Here is a 21907-nt window from a genome sequence, read left to right on the forward strand (position 1 = left end):
CCCTCATTGGCCGCCCTGCCCGAGGGCCCGCCCCCCTCGCGCTGCTATTGGCCGGGGCGGCCCGGGGCCCGTTCGGTAACGCGTTAGGCAACTCCGCCGTAACTCGTGGGGAACTGCCCGGGCTCCGCTCCGCCGGGGCTCGGTGCTCGGGGGTCACCGGGGGAGCGCAGGGACCGCGCTCCGACACCGCCCGCCAGCGCCCGGAACCCCCGCGCGGCGGGCGCGTTCCCCGCCGAGCCCCGTCCCGTTGTTATGACGACACGGCCGTAAAGCCGCCATCTTGCGGCGCGTTGCGACACGGGGGCCGCGATGGCAACGGGCGCGGGGCCGGCGGCGCTTACGGCAGGAGCGGCCGGGCCGGGCCGGGGCGCGGCGGCCGCGGGCTCCGGGCCCCCCGCGCCCCCCGCCGCCCTCATCGGCCTCCCGCCGCCCTTCGGCGAGCAAGGTACCGCCCTACAGGGCCCCGGCCGGCACAGCCAGGCCTGGGGGCGGCGCGGCCCGGTGGGTGAGGGGGCCGGGCCGGTGCTGTCAGCGGGGCGGGAGGCGGCGGGGTCTCCGTGCGGGATCGCCCCGCTCCCCTCCGGCATCCCCGGCAGCTCGGCGGGCCGGGCAGAGCGGCGGTGCCGGGCGGATCGCGGTGCCGGGAGAGTCTGTGGAGCTGCTCCAGCCCGCCTGGACGCGCTCCTGTGCCCGGTGCCCCGGGCGGCCCCGCCGGAGCAGCGAGCGGGGAATACACCGACCTCCCCCGGCCCGGCCCGGCCCCCTGACCGCGCTTTCCCCCGCAGACGAGGATGACGTGCATAAGTGCGGGCGCTGCCAGTCGGAGTTCAGCTCCCTGGAGGAGTTCGTGCAGCACAAGCTGCAGAAGGGCTGCCAGCGCCCTCCCGACGCGCTCGCCGGGCTCCTCGGCCAGGAGGCACAAAAGGTGACAGCGGCTTCTCCGAGCCGGGGCTGCAAATGATTAGGATGCCACGGTCTGTTGGGTTGGAGGGGAGGGAGCAGTGTGTTCAGACGAGCAGGACCGGCCTGCTGAAACGTGCTCTGTGCCAGCAGGTGGTTCCTGCTGTCGAGGAGTCCATCACTGTTGCTCACATTGTTGTTGAAGCATCTTCCATAGCAGAGGAGATCAGCAACGCCTCGGCCATCGTAGGTGAGCTCTGGGGGGTCTGGTACCGTTCCCTCATCCGTGTCCTGTTCCGGCGGCTCTGGGCTGTGCCTGGGTGGGTGACACCTCTGTGTCGCTGGCGCTTGGGGCGGGCTGTTCCTGCAGAGAGCTCTGGGAGGCAGCGCTGGGCCAGCTCTGCAACCCTCCCCTCATCAGGGCCACGGAATGGGTTGGGAGGGACCTCAGAGCCCACCCAGTGCCACCCCTGCCATGGCAGGGACACCTCCCACTGTCCCAGGCTGCTCCAAACCCTGCCCAGCCTGGCCTTGGGCACTGCCAGGGATCCAGGGACAGCCACAGCTGCTCTGGGCACCCTGTGCCAGGCCCTGCCCACCCTCCCAGGGAACAATTCCTTTGCAATATCTATTCTAAATCCATCCTCCTTCAGCTTAATTAATACAACTAATTAATACAAATTAGATGTTAAACTCTATTCCAGAAGTGCCCATTTTATGCTGCCATAATGAGAAGGTTGCCATAATGAGATGCAGGTTTTAAATACCTTTTCTCCTTCTTTCTGCATGAAATGCTGAAACAGTAGATGGGTAAAGCTCTGTCCTGTAAAGAACCCAACTGTCTCCCCACCTTTTCCCAGGCAGTGGGCACATCAAAGAGGTCATTGTAGCAGGAGACCATGTGTTTGAGAACCCCAATGGCCCCGTGGACGGGGAGGTCAGTGAGGAGCAGGGCAGCCCCGAGGAGCAGGAGCAGGACATTTCCACCGAGCTGATCAAGGTGAAGCTGCAGGTGAACAAGGAGGGGCGATACGTGTGTGAGCTGTGCCAGAAGACATTTAAAACTGTGAGTATCCACTGCTGCTGTGGGTTAGGGAGCCTTTTAGGCTGGCTGTAAACTCAGGGATCCCAAGGCTCAGTAGCAGTGTGCTTTACTGCCTTTACTTCCCAGAGGGAAGCTCTGCTTTCGCTGGGAGCCTTGTTGTTCTTTACAGCTGAAATGTAAAATCTTTAAACTGTTTGGAATGTCTCTTAAAGGAAATTCTTCCCCTAGGCCAGCATCCTCAAAGCTCACATGATCACTCACAGCAGCAGGAAGGACTATGAGTGCAAACTCTGTGGGACTTCCTTTAGGACAAAGGGCTCTCTGATCCGACACCATCGGCGGCACACGGGTAAGGCTTCTCCAAAAGAAGAGCTCCTTGTTACTGGGAATGGATAACTGTCTGTGGTTATCCATTTGCCTTCCAGTGGAATTCCTTGCTGCTGCCCTTGTTTTGCTGAGCTGAGACCACTGAGCTCCCCAGCATTTGAGGTGCTGGGAAGCAGTGGAAGGTTCTGGGATAGGCACAGTCGTGTGCTGTTCTTCAGCCTGTCACACAGAGCTGATCCCAGCAGTGCTGGCTTTAATATGGTTGTTTTGATTCTTGTCATTTCCAGATGAAAGGCCTTACAAATGCAAGAAATGTGGGAAAAGCTTCCGGGAGTCGGGGGCTTTGACTCGGCACCTTAAATCTCTGACACCTTGCACTGAAAAAATCCGCTTCAACATGACCAAAGAAATAGTTGTCAACAAAGATGATCTGCCATCAGGTCAGTGATGCTGCCAGGACCTGCCTCCTGTCTGATAAACCCTCACAGCACTTGGAACAGAAATTCCTTCTGGCACAAGGTGCCCAGGGAAGATGTGGCTGCCCCTGGATCCCTGGCAGTGCCCAAGGCCAGGTGGGGCAGGGTTTGGAGCAGCCTGGGATGGTGGAAGGTGTCCCTGCCTGTGGCAGGACTGGAACTGGATGACCTGTAAGATCCCTTCCATCCCAAGCCATTCCATGATTATTATTTATGATAAAAACTATTCCCATGGCATTGAGTTTATATTTTTTATACCAGAAAAAGTAATTTATAAAGCAAAGCTGTTACCTTGAAGCCGGGTGTGAACTCAAGAATGTTTGAGAATCTGGTACAAAGGTGGCGTTAACAGGCACCTTGTGCTCTAAGGCAGATTTTTTAGGGCACAGGGAGTGGCTGAGGGGTGCATTCCCCACGTGGTTCATCCCTTGCAGGATCCTGCAGCTCCAACACAGACACAATGTCCTCGATAGCAAGCGAATCCATCGAGGCCTCCCCTGTCATCCACCTCGTGACAGATGCAAAGGGCAACGTGCTCCATGAAGTCCATGTGCAGATGCAGGAGCTTCCCGTGGTGGATGCAAAACCCCTGGAGCCAGACGTGAGTGTTGCTTGTCTCAAACACCCTCTGTGTGTTTTACACAAAGAGCGTTTCGCCTCGTGAGCAGAAGTGTCTTGGGTACTGATGGTAAATGTGAGTGTGGAATGAAAAAGGTCCCTTTGGTTGGTTTCTGTGTGGGCTTGTCATCCCTTGGCTTGTCAGAGTACAGATCCATCTCCTTTCTCCTCAGCCCAGGGTATTCCCTGGTTGACCTTTCAGCCCCGTAGCACAGCACTGGACACCCCAGAGGGAGTGACCCTCGCAGCAGTGCTGCTGTAAAAAACTCTGGATTTTTACACAATTCTTTGTTCCTCTTTGTTCCTTCAGCAGCCACATCCTGAGGAGCTGCCGTGCGAGGGGGAAGTGAACAGTGAGAACCTGCTGAGGCAGGCCATGAGGAATTCGGGAATTGTCATCGAGAGGGTGGCAGTGGAGGAGGTGCAGAAGGTGGATGAACCTGTGGCAGCTGCTCCAGAAGAGCTGGAAAACAAAGAGGTGGACATGGAAGAGGAGCCATGTGGGGAGGAGTGTGCCAAACTGGAAGGAGCAGAGTCTGTACGTTTGTATTCCATCAACAGATTAATTTTTTAACCTCCCTGTCTGTATTTGGTTGTGGGCAGCACTGTTGTCCTCACGTGTCCCTGCCTGGCTTTGTGTCAGGTTTTAGAGTTACATTGTGCAGGTGTGATTCAAGGGAAATGTTACCTCACACACGTGCTGTCTCTTTCCACACCAGAGATCTCTTCCCTGTCAAAGCTGGAGTGTTTAATTGGGAATTTGGGTAGCAATCCTAACTGGACACACCAGTACCAAAAAAAAAAAAAAAAAGAAAAAGCAGTTTTCCCATTTTGTCTCCAGCAGGCACCTGCAGAAAGAACCAACGGGTACAAACGTTACATTTGCCCTCACTGTAATGAAGCCTTCAGTGAAGCTGCTGCCCTGGAAACTCACAGCAAGAGTCACACAGGTAAAGTGCTGCTGGGGCTGCTGCGTGACATGAGCTGTGCCTCAGCGACCTCAGCAATGTGCAGCTCCTGTGATGAGGAGAGACTGCTGAGCTGGGCCTGCTCAGTCTGGAGAAGGGGAGGCTGAGAGGGGATCCCATCAATCCATACAAATCCCTCCCAGGGGTGTCACAGGATGGTGCCAGGCTCTGTTCAGTGACAGGACAAGGAGCAATGGCCAGAAACTAAAACACAGCAAGTTCCACCCTGACATGAGGAAGAACATCTTTCCATGACATCCCAAACCCACCTGGACACGTTCCTGTGTCACCTGCTCCAGGTGACCCTGCCTGGGCAGGGGGCTGGATGGGATGATCACCAGAGGTCTCTTCCAACCCCAGCTGCTTTGGGGTCCTGTGAAAACCCACACATGTGGTTGACAATGCAATTTCTCTCCTCCAGGTTGTTTTTTGTAACAATTCAGTTACACCATCACCAGATCCTTGTGCTGCGGGTTGCCCTGGATCAACCACACATTTTTCTCTCTGTCCCTCTAGAGTACAAACCTTTCAAGTGCGAGGAGTGTGGCAAGGAGTTCACCAAGGGCTACCTGCTGAAGAAGCACCAGGAGGTGCACGTGAACGAGCGGCGGTTCCGCTGCGGGGAGTGCGGGAAGCTCTACAAGACCATTGCCCACGTCAAGGGGCACCGGCGCGTGCACTCGGACGAGCGGCCCTACGCCTGCCCCAAGTGCGGCAAGCGCTACAAGACAAAGGTGGGCCCCAAACCCTGCCCTCCCCACTGCCAGGCTTTGCTCCTCAGAGTAGGAGGCTTTGCTCCTCAAGAGCCAGCTTGCCTGACTCTTGTAGGATGCCCAGAGAAGCTGTGGCTGCTCCATCCCTGGAAGTGTCCAAGGGCAGGTTGGACAGGGCTTGGAGCACCCTGGGGTAGTGGAAGGTGTCCCTGCCCATGGCAGGGGAGTGGAACAAGATATTCCTTGAGGTTCTTTCTGACCTAAACCATTCAGTGATTCTCTGATCTGAAATTCCAGAGAGATGTTTTGGTTTAGTGGGCAGAAGAAGGACAATCTTTGTAAAACCATCACACTTCTGAAGAAACTGTTCCTTCATGTGTGGAACATACATGTAATAAGAGTGTTCTGGTTCTGGCCAGCACGGGGTTAATTTTTGCAGTAGGCAGGAGGGTGCATGGCCAGAACATTCTGGTGTGGGGGAAAGGGGTTCCTTCTGTCTGTGTATCAGGGCAGGTGGATTGCTCAGCTCTTTGTTGTACCTCTGTCATCAGCAGTGTTGTTTTCTTACTTCTGTTCTGCTAAATTGTTCTTATCTCAGTCCATGATCTTCACCTTTTGTGCCTCGATTCTCCTCTCCCAGTGCAGGGGGAGGGGGAGAGGGAGAGGGAAGGGGGCAGCAAGCCAGTGAGAGTCTTGGTGAGAGCACTGACTTGGGGAGTACCATTCCTAAATCACCATCCAAGGAAATCACCCTTGTGTCATATCAAAGACACAAACACTTGAGTTCCATCCTGGGAGCTAAACCCTGCATCCCTGAGCTGTCAGTGCCCTTTCTGAGCCCCTCCCTTGCCCGTGTGTGTGCAGAACGCCCAGCAGGTGCATTTCCGCACGCACCTGGAGGACAAGCCCTACGTGTGCCAGTTCTGCAGCCGGGGGTTCCGGGAGAAGGGCTCCCTGGTGCGCCACATCCGCCACCACACCGGCGAGAAGCCCTTCAAGTGCTACAAGTGCGGGCGCGGCTTCGCCGAGCACGGCACCCTCAACAGGCACCTCAAAACCAAAGGTGAGCTGGGGGAGCCTGCTCTGGGCTTGCACTGGGGGTGGGAATGGTGGGGAGGGTGGATCTAACGGCCCCCATGGAAGTGGGGCTGCTCTGGGAGGGAAATGTCTGAGTAAAGCTCTCACCAGTAACCTGGTTTGTGGGATTAGTTGCACTGGACTTGCTGCTTCTTTAGCTCCTAAGCGGGGATTTCCAGACTTCAGGTAGTGCTTACGGGGTTATTCCAAAGGAATGATACAAGTTTACTGGAGGAAAAAATGGATTTTTGTATGAGATACTGAGATGTATCAGCAGAAATTAAAATATACCCAAATTCTTGCTGTATGTGCTTCACACATGGCTTGAAAACCCTGAGTGGTTTTCCCACCTGAATGTACCCATGTGGTGTTTGGAATTGCACTGGAGAGCTGCTCTGGCCCTGGTGTCACATGGGCTCTTCTGGGCTATTCCTTGGCTGGTCCTGGTGGGCCAAGAGCCCCTCAGGTGACACTGGTCACTTGTCCATGGCACCCCCTTGCTGGCACTGTGTGACATCTCCCAGCTGCTGTTGGAGATGGTCACAAGAAAAGCTGTTTTTCTGGAATGCCATGCAGGTGGCTGCCTCCTGGCTATGAAGGAGGTGGAAGAGGTGATCGTGTCAGAGGAGAGTCAGTCTGCTGACAACTTAGCAGCCACGGTCCTGTCAGAAGATCCGCACACAGTCCTGGTGGAGTTTTCCTCGGTGGTGGCAGACACCCAGGAATACATCATCGAGGTGAGAAGGGGCAGCCAGCCTGCTCATTGGGAATTCAGCACAGGACTTGGTCAGGAAAAACTGCAGGGGTTCATGTTCCTGCTCCAGGCTTTTGGGAGAAGGTAAAACAGGCTCTGCCCTGCCTGCACAGCCCCAGGAATCAGTAAGATTTGCCTTGTTTGGAAGGAAAGCTTGGAGCTTCCCCACCCTCCCAAGTGCTGTGTGTGCCAGGAAAAGGAGACACTGTCAGTGGGTCAGCAGGAGGCTGAGCCTGACAACTTGTGAGCACACCAGATTTTAGGTCCTCACAAGCTCGCTTCAGCTTTCCCTCCTGTTTTGTCCCATTCCTATTTATCTTACTCTGTCCCAGATAAACTCTGTTGTTTCTAACAGAGGCTGCCAAAAGCAATGAATTCTGTATTTCACTTTCTCCCCTCCATCACACAGAGCCAGTTCTCCTCCCAGCAGGGTAACACAGCTCAGTTATTGAGTGCTGCTGTAGTTTTTCTCCAGTAGGAGAAGAATCTGTTACTTGGCCAAATCCTGCTGAGGGAGGACATTCTCTTTTAGTTATTTGTGAACATTGTCCATTCATTTTAAGCAGTTCCTGATAATGGGATTGGGAGAGAATGTCAAGGAGTTGTCCTTGGAGTAGCTACTGCATGTGGGGGAAACAGAAAATCTTGTGTGTAAAAGATCTTAGTGAATTATATCTTGGCGATAAAATTCTTTTTATAAGAACCCAGAAAGGGATTTGTCTTATTTTGTCTTTCAGACTTCCACTGAGGACATGGAGACCAGCGAAGCTACTGAAATAATAGAGGGAACAAGACATGAGGTAAAGCAGTCCTTCAGTGACAGGAGGGGTGGCACATTCCAGGATCTGTTCCTGGGGTGAGCTGCTCCTGCCATCACCCCGTGGCTGCCCGGCCCCTGTGCAGCCACAGCCGCAGTAAATGCATCAGTGCAGCCCCTGTCCCCTGCAGGTGGACAGCCACATCATGAAGGTGGTGCAGCAGATCGTGAACCAGGCCAACTCGGGCCACCAGATCATCGTGCAGAACGTCACCGTGGCCGAGGGCGCGGCGGCCGCCGACGCCGCCGACACCATCACCATCGCCACGCCCGAGAGCCTCACCGAGCAGGTGGCCATGACGCTGGCCTCGGCCATCGGCGACGGCGCCGTGCTGGCCACCGAGGGCGCGCTGGCCGCGCAGGAGGCCACCGTCACCATGGTGGCCTCCGAGGACATCGAGATCATGGAGCACGCGGGCGAGTTCGTCATCGCCGCCTCGCAGGAGGGCGAGGTGGAGGTGCAGACCGTGATCGTGTGAGGGAGGGGCTGCACAGGGCCCGGCTGGCCCCCGGGGCTGCCCACAGCCAGGGGCAGTGCTCTGCAGGGAGGTGGCTTCACAGGATAGTGCGGGCCTGAAACGGGATAGGACAGGTGTAAAACAGGATAGGACAGGCCTGAAATGGGATAGGACAGGTCTAACACAGGCCAGGGCAGGCCTGAGGTGTTCTCAGTCTAAAACCAGTATCACGAGTTAAACCTCAGCCTGGTCACACTGAGGGGACAGACAGGTCACAAGTGGCACTCAGTATTCTGTACAGCAGCCTCGAATTAAGGAAGATCCTTTGGGAACCAGCCCTCTCTGCCCATGGGACAGCAGTGGGTTAGTTTTTAAAAGGATTCAGAAAGTGTAGCAAACATGTGGGGTCTCACAAGGGATTACTGAAATATATGCATTTAAAACAAGTTGAGGAAACCAAACCTAAGGAGTTGTGGTGTGTCAAGCACCACTGAAACACTCTCATGCCTTTAACCTCACTCCTTCCGGCCTCCCAAGGCATGGTACTGCAGTATTTCTCTTTTCTTTGATATCCTGGACAAGTAGCCTTATGTACTGGTCTATGAATGCATCATTGTACCCTGCAATGCCAGCCAGGCTGCTCTGAGAGCCAGCCTGGGGGATGGAAAGCCATATTGTATAGGAATTTGGGTTTTTAAACCATATATGGATTTTTAATTGCATATTGTACAGATTTGGCATGTAAATAAATACATTTTTAAAAATAAAATTATTTAAAGTTCTTACTATATTTTTTTCCAATTTCTCTTCTATTATACTCAAACAGAAGAATTTCTGGAAGAACAGGAACATTTTTATTTCCTTCCTGAAGTTAATGCTCCAAAGCTGTAATAGGACATGGTTTCTGCAAGTAAGATCCTGCCAGAAATAATTTTTTCAGCTAAATACAACTTGTAGTCATTGTTAACAGCCATTGGCTAATTGTTTCCCAAAGAAAGATACAAAAAAGATGCTTCTTCCTCATAATTCATAGGATTTCTGTGTTAGCCCTTCCCAGAGAGAAAGATTGACTTTGGGAATGAAATCTTTGGGAATCAAATGGAGCAAATCCCTGTAATCAGGGGCCAGGACTGAGCTGGCCCTGAGTCTCACTGAGGGAGGGAGCTCAGCTCTGCTGAGGCACCACTGTGTGAATTCTGCAGTAATCTTGTTCCAAAATCTGTCTGGGGCAGCCAAGCCCACTGCTGAACTAAAGTCTTAGAAAACATTTTAAAATATCCCTGAGAAACAATAACATCATCGTGTTTTCTTCCTCCTTTCCAACACTGTAAGAGGGGTAAAGATTTCCTTTAAATTCCTCCAGATCCCTTCTGAGTAAATGTTTTTGTAGACGAGGGCTCTGTCATGGGGCTGCGAGGGGACATGGGGGGAGCCCCCAAATCTTCGGGACTTGCACCATTCATTGGTGGTTTGGTTGGTGAGGGCCAGGTACAGGCTGAAGGAGCAATATCCCCCCAGGACGAGGGTGAGCAGGATGACAAACCCCAGCATGAAGACAATCCTGGGGAAAGTCAAGAAAAGGTGCTGCAGAGAAAGAGAAAAGTAAGTTAAAATAGGGGAGGGTTGAATCCCACGGGCACTGCACAACCCCTGCTGGAATGCACATCCATGTGGATGTAGAACTGAGTGTTCAGGGTGGTGTGTCCTGCTTCAGCACCTCCACAAAGGTACCTCAGGGACTCGGAATTGTTTCCTAAACTTTGCTACATCAGCTAGTTATTGGAATGTAAATTCCTCCTCTGTGAGCCAGATCTGCGAGTGACAGATCCTGGAGACAGGAATCTGCAGGATGGGAAGGGCCATGAGAAAATCCCCCGATGCGTTTTTAAAGCATCCAGCAGTGGCAGCTTTCTAAATCAAGTCAAATGTGTAAAACAGCTCAAAACCTGCAGTGTGTCCCAAACCCCTGCAGCCCCTCCCTGCTCTGGGGGAACAGCACAGCAAACTGCCAGACAGAACATTTTATATATATATAAAATAAAATAAAATAAATATATTTCATAGCACAGACTGACCTGGATGAGGAACAGCATCTCCACGGGCTGCTCCTGCCCCTGGGCATCCAGGTAGGAGCCGTGCATGATGTTGGAGAGCAGCAGCACCTGGATGAGGAGTGCAGCCGTGACAGCAGCCACAGCCCCGGCCGTGGCCGTCAGGGACAGCAGGTACAGCAGGAAGGCGCCGGCGTTGCGGGCGCCGATGCAGTTGTTCACCCACACACAGTGGTGGTCAAAGCGGTGCACGCACGTCCTGCAGACACCTCGGGGAGGCAAGGGCAAAACAGGCAGTTTAGCACTTCATTTTTAAGTAAGTAGTTTAATCTTTACGTGTTTTTTGAGCTGAAAGTGTGTGGGAGTTGCAGTCAGGGTTTAGCTGGCAGCTTTTGAAGCAAATAAATTCAATTGTGTGTCCTAAGAAAACAATGTATTCCATTTCCTCTTTTATTCACCAAGACTGCAGCTCCAAGGCTTTGGTTTCTCTGACAGAACTGCCTGGCAAAGCACATCAAAGGTAGAGATTGTAGCTCCCACCTTTATTTTAGATGATAAAAAGAGGTGTGGTGGACTTCTCATCCCTGCAGTGCTCCAGGTCAGGCTGGACAGGGCTTGGAGCACGCTGGGATAGTGGAAGGTGTCCCTGCCCCTGGCAGGGGGTGACACGAGATGGGCTTTATCCAATCCCAAACCAAACCAGCCCAAACCATTACAGGGTTCTGTGACTATGAAAATCCTGATCTGAGGTCCTGACAGGTGATAATTCCTCATTTAAATTCCAGCTGCTCACAAGCTCCGCTGTTCCTGACCCTGAATTATCACTCAGAACTGGTAATTTCTGTGTGAGGAAACAGCACCCAACCAGCTCCACAGATGGGCAAAGGCAGCAGTGACCTGGGAGCTCAGGAAAACAAACACAGCCCTGTGAGCACTGAGCTGGTAACAGAGCAGCTGTAGTGGGAACTGCAGCTCCCGGAGGAGAATTCCTTTGGGGAGGCCTTACTGCCGTGGTTATCCAGGGATTTCAGATCCTTACTGCAGTGCTTGGACCTGGCTGGCTTCTCCACGGTGCACGTGGGACACACGAGGCCTCTCTGAAACAACACCCCATCGTAGGCATACACCTTAACCAGGGCTGCAGCATTGCATTTTGTTACTGTACCTGCAAAAGAGACGAGGAAATGAACTAAAAAATGGGATCTGTAGCATTTTTTTCTGTTTTCAAAAAGCACAAGCATGATCTTACCAGGATCGGCCCGGGAGCAGAGCAGGAAGCAGCCCAGGTTCCCAGCCAGCAGCAGGTAGGGCAGGAGCAGGGGGAGCAGGTGGAACTGCAGCTCCCAGCAGTACACAAACACCTCCCAGGTGTATTCCCCAAACACTGCAGCCTGCAGGGCTATGTGCAGGACCACAAACAAACAGCTCCTGCAAAGGAAAGGGGACAGTCTATTTAATACTCAGCATCCTGATTAACGGGTCAAGTACACTCAGAGGTGATCAAAGACCTTCCAAATGCAAGGAGACGCCTCTTTTAGGTTTTCAGGCCAGCTTGGATTGCATATTAATAGTGTTTTCTCCATCCACTGGCTTCTCCTCCTCTTCTTCCCACATACACTCCTTTAAATATGTCAGCCAAATTCCCTGCTTTATTCACATGTCCTTTGGATTTTTTTCCCTGTCAGTACAAAGTCTTATAATCACTTGCTGCTGACAAAACATGCCACAGCAACAGGCCACAAATCATTCTGCCAGAAGACATTTGCTACTCTGAAAGCAAAGAAAAATCCCCCAAAATAATCGGAAAAACTCTGCAATGATATAACCAGCTGTTAGAAAATAAGGGTGGCAGGTGGGCAGTGGTGAACACCAGTTCCAGAGTATTGGAGAATCCCAGTGCCCCCAGCACCTCTGACAGGGTCACCTCTGTCTCAGGGGGCTGTGTTAGAGCAGAGGATCAGCAGAACAGGCACAAAGGCACCCCAGCACTCACAGCACTGCTGCAGGCTTGCAGTCACTGCCACACCGAGCTGCTGTCCCCAGAGAAAAGGTATTTAAATCATTCCTGAGGCACCAGAGTTTACAGACACCACAAAATCCACCTGAATCCAGCAGGCTGATGGCAGCTGTGCAGCTTCCCCTCAGCCACCTGGCCATGCAAGCTGCTGGACTGGCACTAATGGGATTTGAGAGGATGGAGACAGAGCCTGTCTGACTCCATCTGCAGCTGCCAGAGAGGCTGTGGTAATTCCTGTGGGGATGCAGGATCCCACCAGTGTGACCAACATCTGTTCCTGAGCCACATTATCATAATTTGTCAATATGTTCAAACATTTCAGGTACCACCCTCTGAACAACGACCACAGGAGGGAGAGACAACAGCGGGGCAAACCTCAAAGGGGATCTGTAAACCTGACAGGCATCCCAAATGGACACAGAATATCTGAGGGTAATACTGAGAGCTCTGATGGTGGCAGGAGATCCCGAAAGTAACCAGAAATAAAACAAATGTCAAAGGGATGAAAGTGCAGTACCTTGTGTGGAAGAGCCTGTGCAGTGCCTGCTGTGTCACCCTCTGGAGCTGGGTGGGGATCACCAGTGACAGCACCTGAGGGAGAGGAAGCTCTGCGTTACTTGGCCACCACTGCTGCCTTGGGGCAAGCTCAGATTTAAGCACAAATCCCTCATCCCTCAGTTCTGGACCTGCACAGCCACAGCACCGGGGAGGAGGCTCCTTTCCAGGGGCATCCAAGCTTCTCACCACAGAATCAAAGGTGGAAGGGACCTTCAGGATCATAAAGTCCAACCATAACACACAGAATCACAGAATCCTGGAATCATTAAGGCTGGACAAGCCCTTCAAGCTCCCCAAATCCCCACGCTGTCCCCAGCCCAGAGCACTGAGTGCCACAGCCAGTCCTTCCCTGGACCCTCCAGGAACGGGGACTCCCTGGGCAGTTCCAATGCCTGACTCCCCTTCCCATGAAGGAAGAAGAGGGGCAGGAATGCTGCTGGGCTTTTCCATGAGGTTCCATGCTCCTGGGAGCCCCCCAGGCCCAAACAAACATATCTGGGTTAATGTGTGAAAGTTCTAAGGAGCTTAGGGTGGCTGCAGGGTGGGGATGGGTTAAGCAGGGGATAGAACTGACCAATTCCCCAGCTACAATATGCTCCACCAGCCCATCTGACAGATCAAAGGGAGATAAGCAAAGGGATAAAGCCCGTGGCCTCCAGAAAAGAGAGAAAAAAAAATCCACGAGCCAGCCAAACACCAAAAATGCAGTTTCTCCAGCTCCAGCCCTGGTCCAGCCCACGGCTCCGTGTCTAATTCCCTTTCAGGCACAGTTTGATGTGCTGAAGGAACCTGCTCGTGCTCACGGAATGAATCCCCCAGGCAGGGCTGTGCCTGTGGAATTGTCTGACTCGGAGCTGACAGGTCTCTATAGCAACACGGTGCAGGAATTAGAGCGCCCGAGCCTATTTCGAGCTGACATGGAAGGAAAATATGCAGTGACAGCTTCTTGCCTCAGATGTGAAAGACCAGGAGGCAAAAAGCATATGTGGAGCTGAGAAGACGCTAAATATTTTGGTGTGAACTGGTACGCCTCAGCTCAGGGACGAGTGTTTGTAAAAAGGAGTTTTTTTTCCAAGTGTGCTGTAGGAGGAAACACGACCCAGCAGAAAAGAACCTGCAGGAAACCTCAACACGCTGCAGGCCAGTGCCAAGTGCCCTCAGCTGCTCCTCCAGGGCCCCCAGGCCCTTCACCACCCTCGTGCCCATCCTTGGGACGCTCTCTAAGAGCTCCAGACCCTTCTGATATTCTGGGGTTTGTATGTAATGGTCACTACCTTATAATAATTTATCTTACGTTGTGACCTTACATTTAGCATTGCTTGTATTTATATCCCAGGTAAAATATTGATGTATTTATTTCCCAGGCACAGGCATGGATTAGATTCCTCCAGACAGTGGCTTCACACCACAGCAGTAATTTAATTGCTGCTGTTTAAACACTTCATAGCAGCAGCTATTAAGATATGGGGGGAAAAAATCAATTTCTCTTCACAGTGTATCTATAAACCAAAAGGAAGTATAATACCAGTAATAAAAAAAGTCTGTCTGAACTCCTGTGAACAGCATTAAATATAATTTACAATTTAAGTGATAATTCTCTCATCCTTTACCTTCCAGGAATATTACAGCTTTTTTTTCTTTTCATTCAGACACAGCCCAAAAACAGAAAAAATGAACTGGAGCTTTTCCAATTCCCTGTTTTTACAATAAAATGCCAATTCTTAATCCTCTTTTAAAGCTCTTCATTCCTGCCTCTTTCTTAGGGAACAAGAGCCTGCAGCATTAGTACACACATTAAAGAGCTTCCCCTAAAATATCTGCCACCACTTATAATTCTCTCCCTATTTTAATCCTCAAACCTCCCCCACCTTTTTCCTCTCGATGACAGCAGCCAATACCACAAAACTGCCAGTTCCTGGGGCCTGATCCTTATTTAATTTTCCTGAGTTGTGTTGTGGTGTCACTCAAGGAGGTGTTTCTGGCATGGTGAGAAGCTCCATCCTCACCCCAGGCAGGGACAGGAGCTGGGAGACCCAAATGATTTCCATTACCTGCTTGGGCAGGATTTAATCGTCTCAAAGGAAGTGTATTTCTACTTCCTACCCCACTTCCTTGAGAGCAGACATTAAAACAGGATGAAATAAATCACCACTCTAACCACACATGCCGCCTTTTTTTCTGAGAACCGATATAGCAGTTGCACTAATTTTAGCAGAACAAAGCGGGGCAGATTCCCAGAACGGGAGGTGATCACTCCCCTGGCAGTTCACTCTGCCTGGCAGCCCGGAGCTTTACCTGGCTCGCCCTGTGGGCTCTCCTGGCGAGGAAACTCTCGCTCCTGCCCGAGCAGAGGCAGAGCAGGGCGGCGACGGCGAGCACGAAGCACAGGTAGAGCAGCAGGAGCGTCAGGAAGTCCATGGCGAGCCCTGGAGCAGGAGCCGCTGCTGGAGCCCGGTCCCTGCAGCACGATGGGCTCGGATGGAGCACTGAGGGCAGTGATTTATGTATCCCTGTGAGGGCCAAGGCACGAACACAGATCCCAAATCCATTCGCCTGGGAAAAATCCTCCGAGCCCATCGAGTGCCAGCTGTGCCCATCCCCGCCCTGTCCCCAGCCCGGGGCACTGAGTGCCACCCCCAGGAATCCCCTGGGCACCTCCAGGGATGGGCACTCCAAAGCTCCCCGGGCAGTGCCAAGGCCTGAGCTCCCTTTCCATGGGGAAATTCCTGCTGCTGTCCCCCCTGCCCTCCCCTGGCCCAGCCTGGGGCCGTTCCCTCTCCTCCTGTCCCTGTTCCCTGGGAGCACAGCCCGACCCCCCCGGCTGTCCCCTCCTGTCAGGAGCTGTGCAGAGCCACAAGGTCCCCCTGAGCCTCCTTTTCTCCAGGCTCAGCCCTTTCCCAGCTCCCCCAGCCCCTCCCGGGGCTCCATTCCCTTCCCCAGCGCCGTTCCCTGCCCTGGACACGCTCCCGCCCCGGGTTCGGGGGCCCGGCCCGGCGGAAGCGGCGCCGCTCGGGCGTTCCCGGCGCTTCCAGCGCCCTCCGGCGCCGCGGCGGCCCCGGCCCGCCGGGACCGGGCACCGGCACGGCCCCCGCCGCTGCCGGGCCCCCACAAAGCCCTAAAAACCCCGTGCAATGAGTCCGCGAAGCCCCGAGCTGCCGCTGCCCCGGTCCCGGGCAGCTGGTTACCGTGTGAGCCCCTGCCGCCGGTGTGCTGCTTCCGTGCTCCCAGAGCGCCGCCACCCACCGCCCTTTCCCGTCCTGTGCCACTCCTTGGGAATCGCCAAAAATCCCTTCAGCGCTGTGGCCTTTAATGGAGTCTCTAAAACAAAATTCTTGTGCCTTCCCGGAGCTCCGAGCTCGCTGTTCCCTTGTACCCCGCATCCTCCCGGTCCCGCCCTGCCCCAGGTGAGGGGGGCTCGCTCCCGCACCTGCCGCCCCCAGCGGGGCCGGGTGGGCGCGCAGGGTGCGCGCTGTGCCCGTCCCTGGCCGGGGCTGACACTGAAACCGCCCGCGCTCCCGCCGGGCCGATCGGGTTACCCTGCCTGCCTGGAATTTGCCAGAGAAACTCGGCGGCGTCTCCGATCCAAAGGCTCCCGAACTGCTGGGATGGTTTTCCCAGCCCTGGGGCCCGCTGTGCCGCTGGCTGGAGCTCGGACAGCACAGGTAAGCGTTCAGGGATGCTCCAGGGGCTTCGGCCAAAGAGGAGAGGAATCGTCTTGGTGGGAGGCAGGAGAGGAGCTTGAGTTTCAGGAAGAGTCTCTTTTTCCCTTTGGTAAGCCCAGTGCACCCACTTGGGCCCCCAGTGCACCAAACAGGACATGAGAGGGAGAAATGCAGGAGAATATTCCTGGGGCACAGCTGTCCTGGAGTGCAGCCCAAGGGACCTGGGCCCTGATGGAGGACGGAGGGAAAAAGACATTTCCCCCCATCCTACTGAGACAGCAGAACCTCTGCAGATACAGAAACAGCTTGGCTTGGGTCACTGGATGTCACCTGGCAAGGCTGGTGGCACAGAAAGGGCTGGGGGTGGGCACCAGGTGGTTCATTTGTGAGGGGACAGGCAGGGTCTGTGTGCCACGGTTCCTGGGCATAGCCACGACAGCGAGGGCCACCACCCTGGGACTGGCACCAGCCCCGCCCAGGAGCTCGTCCACTCTCGGTGCCCTCACAGGCCGTGCTCGAGGACAACCAGGCAGCAAATACCTGGACAGAGGCTGAGACTCAGAGGGGTGAAGCTCATGCAGTCCAAGCACTGTGAAAATCACTTAGAAAATCTCATCTGGTCAAAGTCTGGCCAAAGGTCTTAATGGAAACCACCTCCATTCACTTGGGATCCCAGAACTCAGTTCTTTCAAGGATTAAAATTTACTGCCAGTGTTTAAAGTGCTCAAGTCAGTTAAAAATAGAAGGAAAACAAGCAATTACATCAGTGGCTGAAAAAAACCCCAAACCAACCAAAACAACCCACAAACAAACAAAAACCCAAACAAACAGAAAAAAGGGAATTAGTTGCAGTTTTGACTGGGCAGGGAATATTAACAGAGATGCATGAGTTTGTAGGAGCTGTGTGTGTCAGTGTCAGCACGGGAGGACAGATGCCCCAAGGCCCTGGGACTGCTGCTCAGAAGGAGATTTGTGCAGGAGAGCCTGCCAGAAAGGAGCTGGAGAGGACAGGAGGAGCAGCAAAGGAGGAAGAAGCAGGGTTCAATCCCCTGAAGCAGTGACAGGACCGCAGAGGTCCCAAGCAGGAGGAAGACCCTCCTCCACACCGTGCTCATCCTCGGGCTGTGCAGGGCAGGTCCTCGCAGCTCTTCTTGCTAAGGCCGTGATCAGCCCTGTGCCGGCTGTCCTGGCTGTCCCAGCTGTCCTGGCTGTCCCGGCTGTCCCGGCTGTCCTGGCTGTCCCGACTGTCCCGACTGTCCTGGCTGTCCCGGCTGTCCCGGGGAGGTTTTCCCACCCCGTCCATCCTGGGCCCGAGCGGAGGCCGGATCACCGCGCTGTCCATGGGGAGATGCAGGTGCCCCTCCCACTGGTGCTGCAGCAGGACGTGTAATTCCCTAAAACCTCTTAGCGTGCTAAGCCCCGGGATCCCTCAGCGCTGAGGAAGCCGAGGAGAAAATCAGAAATAGCAGCTTGGTGGACGGTGGGTGCCAGCACAGGGGGCTGTGGCCGAACACTCGGCTGCTCCCCGCTGCGAGAGTCCCCCCAGCCCCGCAGGGAGCAGCCCGGCTGGGGACAGCTCTCCTGGCGAGCCCCAAAGCCCTCGATCCCCAGACCCCTGTGACAAAGCACGTGTGGGCTGTATTCCCAAAATCCAGGTGTGTCATTCACCTCTGCCGGCGGGTCCCGGCCCCCCGCACTGTCCCCGCGCTCTCACAGCGCTGTCGCTTTGGATTTGCCCTGTGGGTAAAGGATTTCCCTCCACGGGCACTAATCTGTTTTCCCTCCTTCCAGCTCCTAATTCCCCCCAGATCTGCAGGCTCAGGTCAGCGCCAGGCTCAGCCGGGACGAGCACGGCAATTAGACTGCCCGCGCTTCTCTGTGCAGTGGAAATAAAGTTAATTAGGAAACGAAAAGGCCAGAAAGACCTTAGTGCATGTGTGGCGCTGAGCTGGAGCAGCTGGAAGGGCGCAGGGCTCCCGTAAGGAGGCCGGGAAGGGGCAGCCGCCCCCTGCCCGCCCTGTGCTGGTGCCGCGGCAGCCGCTTCACCCACCCGGGGGCTGCAGCGAGGACGGGGAGCTGGGAAGATGCCCCCAGGAGTCCTGTGGGTGCACGGGAAACGCTTCCGGGGGTGATGGAGGAGAGATAAGAAAGCTTCAAGCCCTTGGTGGGACAAATCTGCCGCCGGTGAGAGCCCCCGGCTCGCCTGGATGGCCGCGGAATTCTGTAAGTGCTGAGCCGAGGGGCGGCGAGGTGGAAGGGGGCAGCTCCCGCTGATCTGCCGGGCTCTGCCCTGGAGCACAGCCCGGAGCAGCAGCACTGGGACCATCCCAGGGCTCACTGGGCTCTGCTGCAGCTCTCGAGTTGTGCTCAGCAGCCCCGGGATGGGGTCTGGTCACAGATGGGTTTCATCCTGCTGCTGCCAGGCTGGCCCCGAGCTGCACCCTCAGCTCTTCCCCTCTGAGTCTCGTAGCCTCTGTAAGATAGTTTGCCTGGGAAAAATTGAGTTTCGTTTCTGTAAGTGCTTAATGTGTGTTCAGTGACACAGATGGAATAAACACGGGGGTAAAAAGAATCTTCACAGACAGCTGAGATCAGACACAGAGAAAACCACATATGCGTTATTTTAGTGAGTGTCAGCAGACAGTGAAGGCACTCACACATCACAGAATCGGGGAATGGGAGGGTTGGAAGGGACCACAGCGAGGTCATCTGGACACACGGCATGGAAAGGGCATCTGAGTGCACCGTGCACATCAGCTGCCCGGGGTCACCTGGGGCAAGGACAGCTCCTGCAGATGTTCAGGGCTGATGTGCCTGATGTCTCCTTGAGCATCCACGGAGCCAGTCCAAACCCTTCACTTGAGCCACAAACAAGGCCCGCTGGAAACCATCACCCTGCCCTTTCGGGATGCTGCCAGCAGGACAACTCATACACGGGCCTGAGAGGGCACAGAGAAAGGATCCTCAGAGAGCTGAGAGGATCCGGAGATTCTGATGAATTTACAGTAATTTTGTAGCTGCAAACAGCTAAAATACTGAGTGTTGAGAGGAGCTGGGTAATATCAAGCTGGTGTATGTCCTTGTATCATCTATTCACTAATGTAACATGTGAAATGAACGAATCCTTTTAATAGACAAATACAAGAAGATGCCTAAATGAGGCTCCTGGGGAGGGGGGGTGGGTGCCACAGGTGAGACCAGTGCCTGTGCCAGGTCACATTTGAGTGCCACATGTGGCCCTGACCTTCCCAGCCAATGTGGCCTCCTCAGCAGCACCAGCAGCCAAAGACAGAGTAAAAGCTGTTTATTTGAAGGAAATCGAGAGGAAATACAGGCTCTTGGGGCATTTCTTCCCACGGTGAGGGGGACACAGCACACACTGTAATCCCCCACCCGATGGGCTCCACACGGCACCTACAGGAACGACCCCTAAGGATGGAAAAGCCATCTCAACTCCTCTTTTTCTCCTTCTTTTCCAGTCGCAGCCATGCCGGCCACCAACCAGGGCTGGCCCGAGTCCTTCGGGTTCCAGATAAGCGGCTCCGGGCCGTGCTACATCCTCTGGGTGCAGGAGGGCAGCAGCGCGGCGCTGGCGGGGCTGCGCCCGGGGGACGAGGTGCTGGAGATCGAGGGCCAGCCCGTGTCCTCCCTGGGCTGCGAGGCGCTGCTGGCGCTGGCCCGGCGCTGCGGGAACGTCCCCCCGAGCATCGGCGTGGTGTCCCGGCTGCAGCACGCCAGCATCCCCCCCGGGCCCCGCGGCTGCTTCGGCTTCGAGCTGGCCGTGGAGAGCCCCCCGCGCGTGGCCAGCGTGAGCCCCGGGTCGCCCGCGGCCGCCTGCGGGCTGGAGCCGGGGGATTTCGTGCTGGAGGTGGACGGGACGCCGGTGGTGCTGCCGGAGGCGGCGGCCGCGCTGGTGGGGTCGTGCCGCGGGCGCTGCCTGCGCCTGGCACTGCTGCGGCCGCAGCGCGGGGACAGCGGCCGGGACCGCGGGGACAGCGCCCGGGACCGCGGGGACAGCGCCGGCACCGCCCGCCGCGACAGGAGGCACAAGGCGCAGGAGTTCAGCAGGAAGGTGAGGCCGGGCCGGGTGAGGGGCAGGGCAGGGCTCCCCCTGCGCCGGGCGGGGATTCCCACCTCCAGCCTTGGCACACGGACGGGGAGCGCTCCCGGCTTGGTCGCGGGGCTGGGGTGCGGATTTGGGGCATGAACACCCGAGGGAAGGGTCTGGTGATTACCTGGGAGAACCTAAGGTGCTGCAAAGGGCTTGGAGATTCCCTGGGGATGGCCCCAAGTTCTTGTTCCCACTGCAAGAGCGTGGAGAAACCCACAGGGCAGCTCCTGCTCTGCTGCGTGCCTGGATGTCCCTCCAAAGTCTGAGCCTGGCACCCCCCAGACATTTTAGTTCTTATTTTGTTGCAAAAGGAAAAACATCAATGTGATTACATCTTCATTGTGCTCCTGAAATCTTCCTAGTGGGTGTTTTACCAAACACCTCGCCTCGTGCTAATTATAAATTTGATCACAGTTGTTTTTTTCGATGTTTCTAATTTCCATTTCAAAGTAGCCTTTTAAAATGCTGTTATGAAAATAACCAGGCTGGTAGGGCTTTTTTTTGATCCCAAGTTAATAAAGAAACAAGACATCCATAAAGAGATTTGTGGTATCAGGCGAATCCCCTCAGTCAGCTTCTCCATTAAAGATTCACAAATTCCCACTGAGGTTTGGATTCATGGGCGTGGGAAACAGATACCTGCTGATTACAGGAGATTAACGAGGAGGGGCGGCTGTTCCATCTCTGAAGTCACATTAAGCCGAGTAAAAGATTCCTGGATGATCACAGGAGAACAAGTTTGTTGTGAGCGCCCCCAGCAGCACCTCTGTCCCCTCCCAGCCCCACAAAGCCCCCGGGACAGCCCCGGGCAGCCTGGGCAGAGGCAGGGACGCAGAGCACACCCAGAACGCAGAGCACACTCAGAACGCAGAGCACACGTGCTGCTGGAGCACAGCTCAGCTGGCAGATGCCTCTCCAGAGGGAATTCACAGCGCAGATGTTTAAAGTGGCTTCAGTTTCTTTACCATGTAGGAAATCCTAAACCCAGCAGAGTGTTTTACCCCCTCCTTTCCCTGGGATCCTGGCTCTGGTGGTGCTGTGAGCGCCCGGGTGCTGCTGCCCGCCCTCTGCCAGGCTGGAAGGTCGGAGGGTGCTGCTGGTTTGTATTTCACACCTGCACTGCCCACGGGTCACCTTTTCCCAGCCTCCTTCGTTTGGTAGAGCCCCAGGCTGAACCGCCAGCCTGGCACACAGTGGTGTCCACGCCAGTGGCACTGGGGCAGGGCTGTGCCAGTGTCCTGGCGTCCCAGGGAGCTGCTCACGGTCTCAGTCCCAGGGCAATGTCTTCTCTTGTCCCCTGTGTGCTCAGGGGACACGCTGGGATCTCCGTGAGGGCTGGCAGCACCCCCGTGCTG

General features: G+C 55.0%; 3 protein-coding genes across 8 annotated transcripts in view; 2 read left to right on the forward strand and 1 right to left on the reverse strand.

The window, feature by feature from the left end:
- The first annotated feature begins 74 nt into the window (after positions 1 to 74).
- Positions 75 to 8922, forward strand: E4F1 (E4F transcription factor 1). Of its 4 annotated transcripts, none has more exons than XM_063414858.1 (14): positions 75 to 445; positions 786 to 925; positions 1054 to 1150; positions 1761 to 1966; positions 2174 to 2294; positions 2560 to 2712; positions 3183 to 3349; positions 3680 to 3904; positions 4208 to 4316; positions 4851 to 5068; positions 5912 to 6110; positions 6701 to 6861; positions 7616 to 7678; positions 7827 to 8922. In XM_063414858.1, exons 1-14 carry the CDS (start codon positions 310 to 312, stop codon positions 8172 to 8174), a joined length of 2343 nt encoding a protein of 780 aa, XP_063270928.1. In that variant the 5' UTR covers positions 75 to 309; the 3' UTR covers positions 8175 to 8922. The 4 variants fall into 4 exon arrangements, with proteins under 4 accessions (XP_063270928.1, XP_063270929.1, XP_063270927.1 ...); XM_063414859.1 differs by having other exon boundaries at positions 4211 to 4316; XM_063414857.1 differs by having other exon boundaries at positions 76 to 445; positions 3677 to 3904; positions 4211 to 4316.
- On the reverse strand, positions 8923 to 16181 carry ZDHHC4 (zinc finger DHHC-type palmitoyltransferase 4). Of its 3 annotated transcripts, none has more exons than XM_063414870.1 (7): positions 15965 to 16181; positions 15075 to 15289; positions 12739 to 12812; positions 11454 to 11632; positions 11244 to 11369; positions 10229 to 10473; positions 8923 to 9737 (listed from the first exon to the last, which is right to left on the reverse strand). In XM_063414870.1, exons 2-7 carry the CDS (start codon positions 15195 to 15197, stop codon positions 9450 to 9452), a joined length of 1035 nt encoding a protein of 344 aa, XP_063270940.1. In that variant the 5' UTR covers positions 15198 to 15289; positions 15965 to 16181; the 3' UTR covers positions 8923 to 9449. The 3 variants fall into 3 exon arrangements, with proteins under 3 accessions (XP_063270940.1, XP_063270939.1, XP_063270938.1); XM_063414869.1 differs by lacking the exon at positions 15965 to 16181 and adding an exon at positions 15733 to 15904; XM_063414868.1 differs by lacking the exon at positions 15965 to 16181 and having other exon boundaries at positions 15075 to 15725.
- A 25-nt stretch (positions 16182 to 16206) lies between these two features.
- GRID2IP (Grid2 interacting protein) overlaps positions 16207 to 21907 on the forward strand; it is a 36475-nt gene continuing 30774 nt past the window's right edge. The window contains exons 1-2 of the mRNA XM_063414854.1: positions 16207 to 16441; positions 19921 to 20513. Of these exons, the coding sequence (XP_063270924.1) occupies positions 19929 to 20513 (585 nt within the window). The 5' untranslated portion in view covers positions 16207 to 16441; positions 19921 to 19928. The remainder of the gene's footprint in view (positions 16442 to 19920; positions 20514 to 21907) is intronic.

Source organism: Prinia subflava, chromosome 17 (genome assembly GCF_021018805.1).
Source record: "Prinia subflava isolate CZ2003 ecotype Zambia chromosome 17, Cam_Psub_1.2, whole genome shotgun sequence".
In the NCBI taxonomy this organism is placed as follows: Eukaryota; Metazoa; Chordata; class Aves; order Passeriformes; family Cisticolidae; genus Prinia; species Prinia subflava.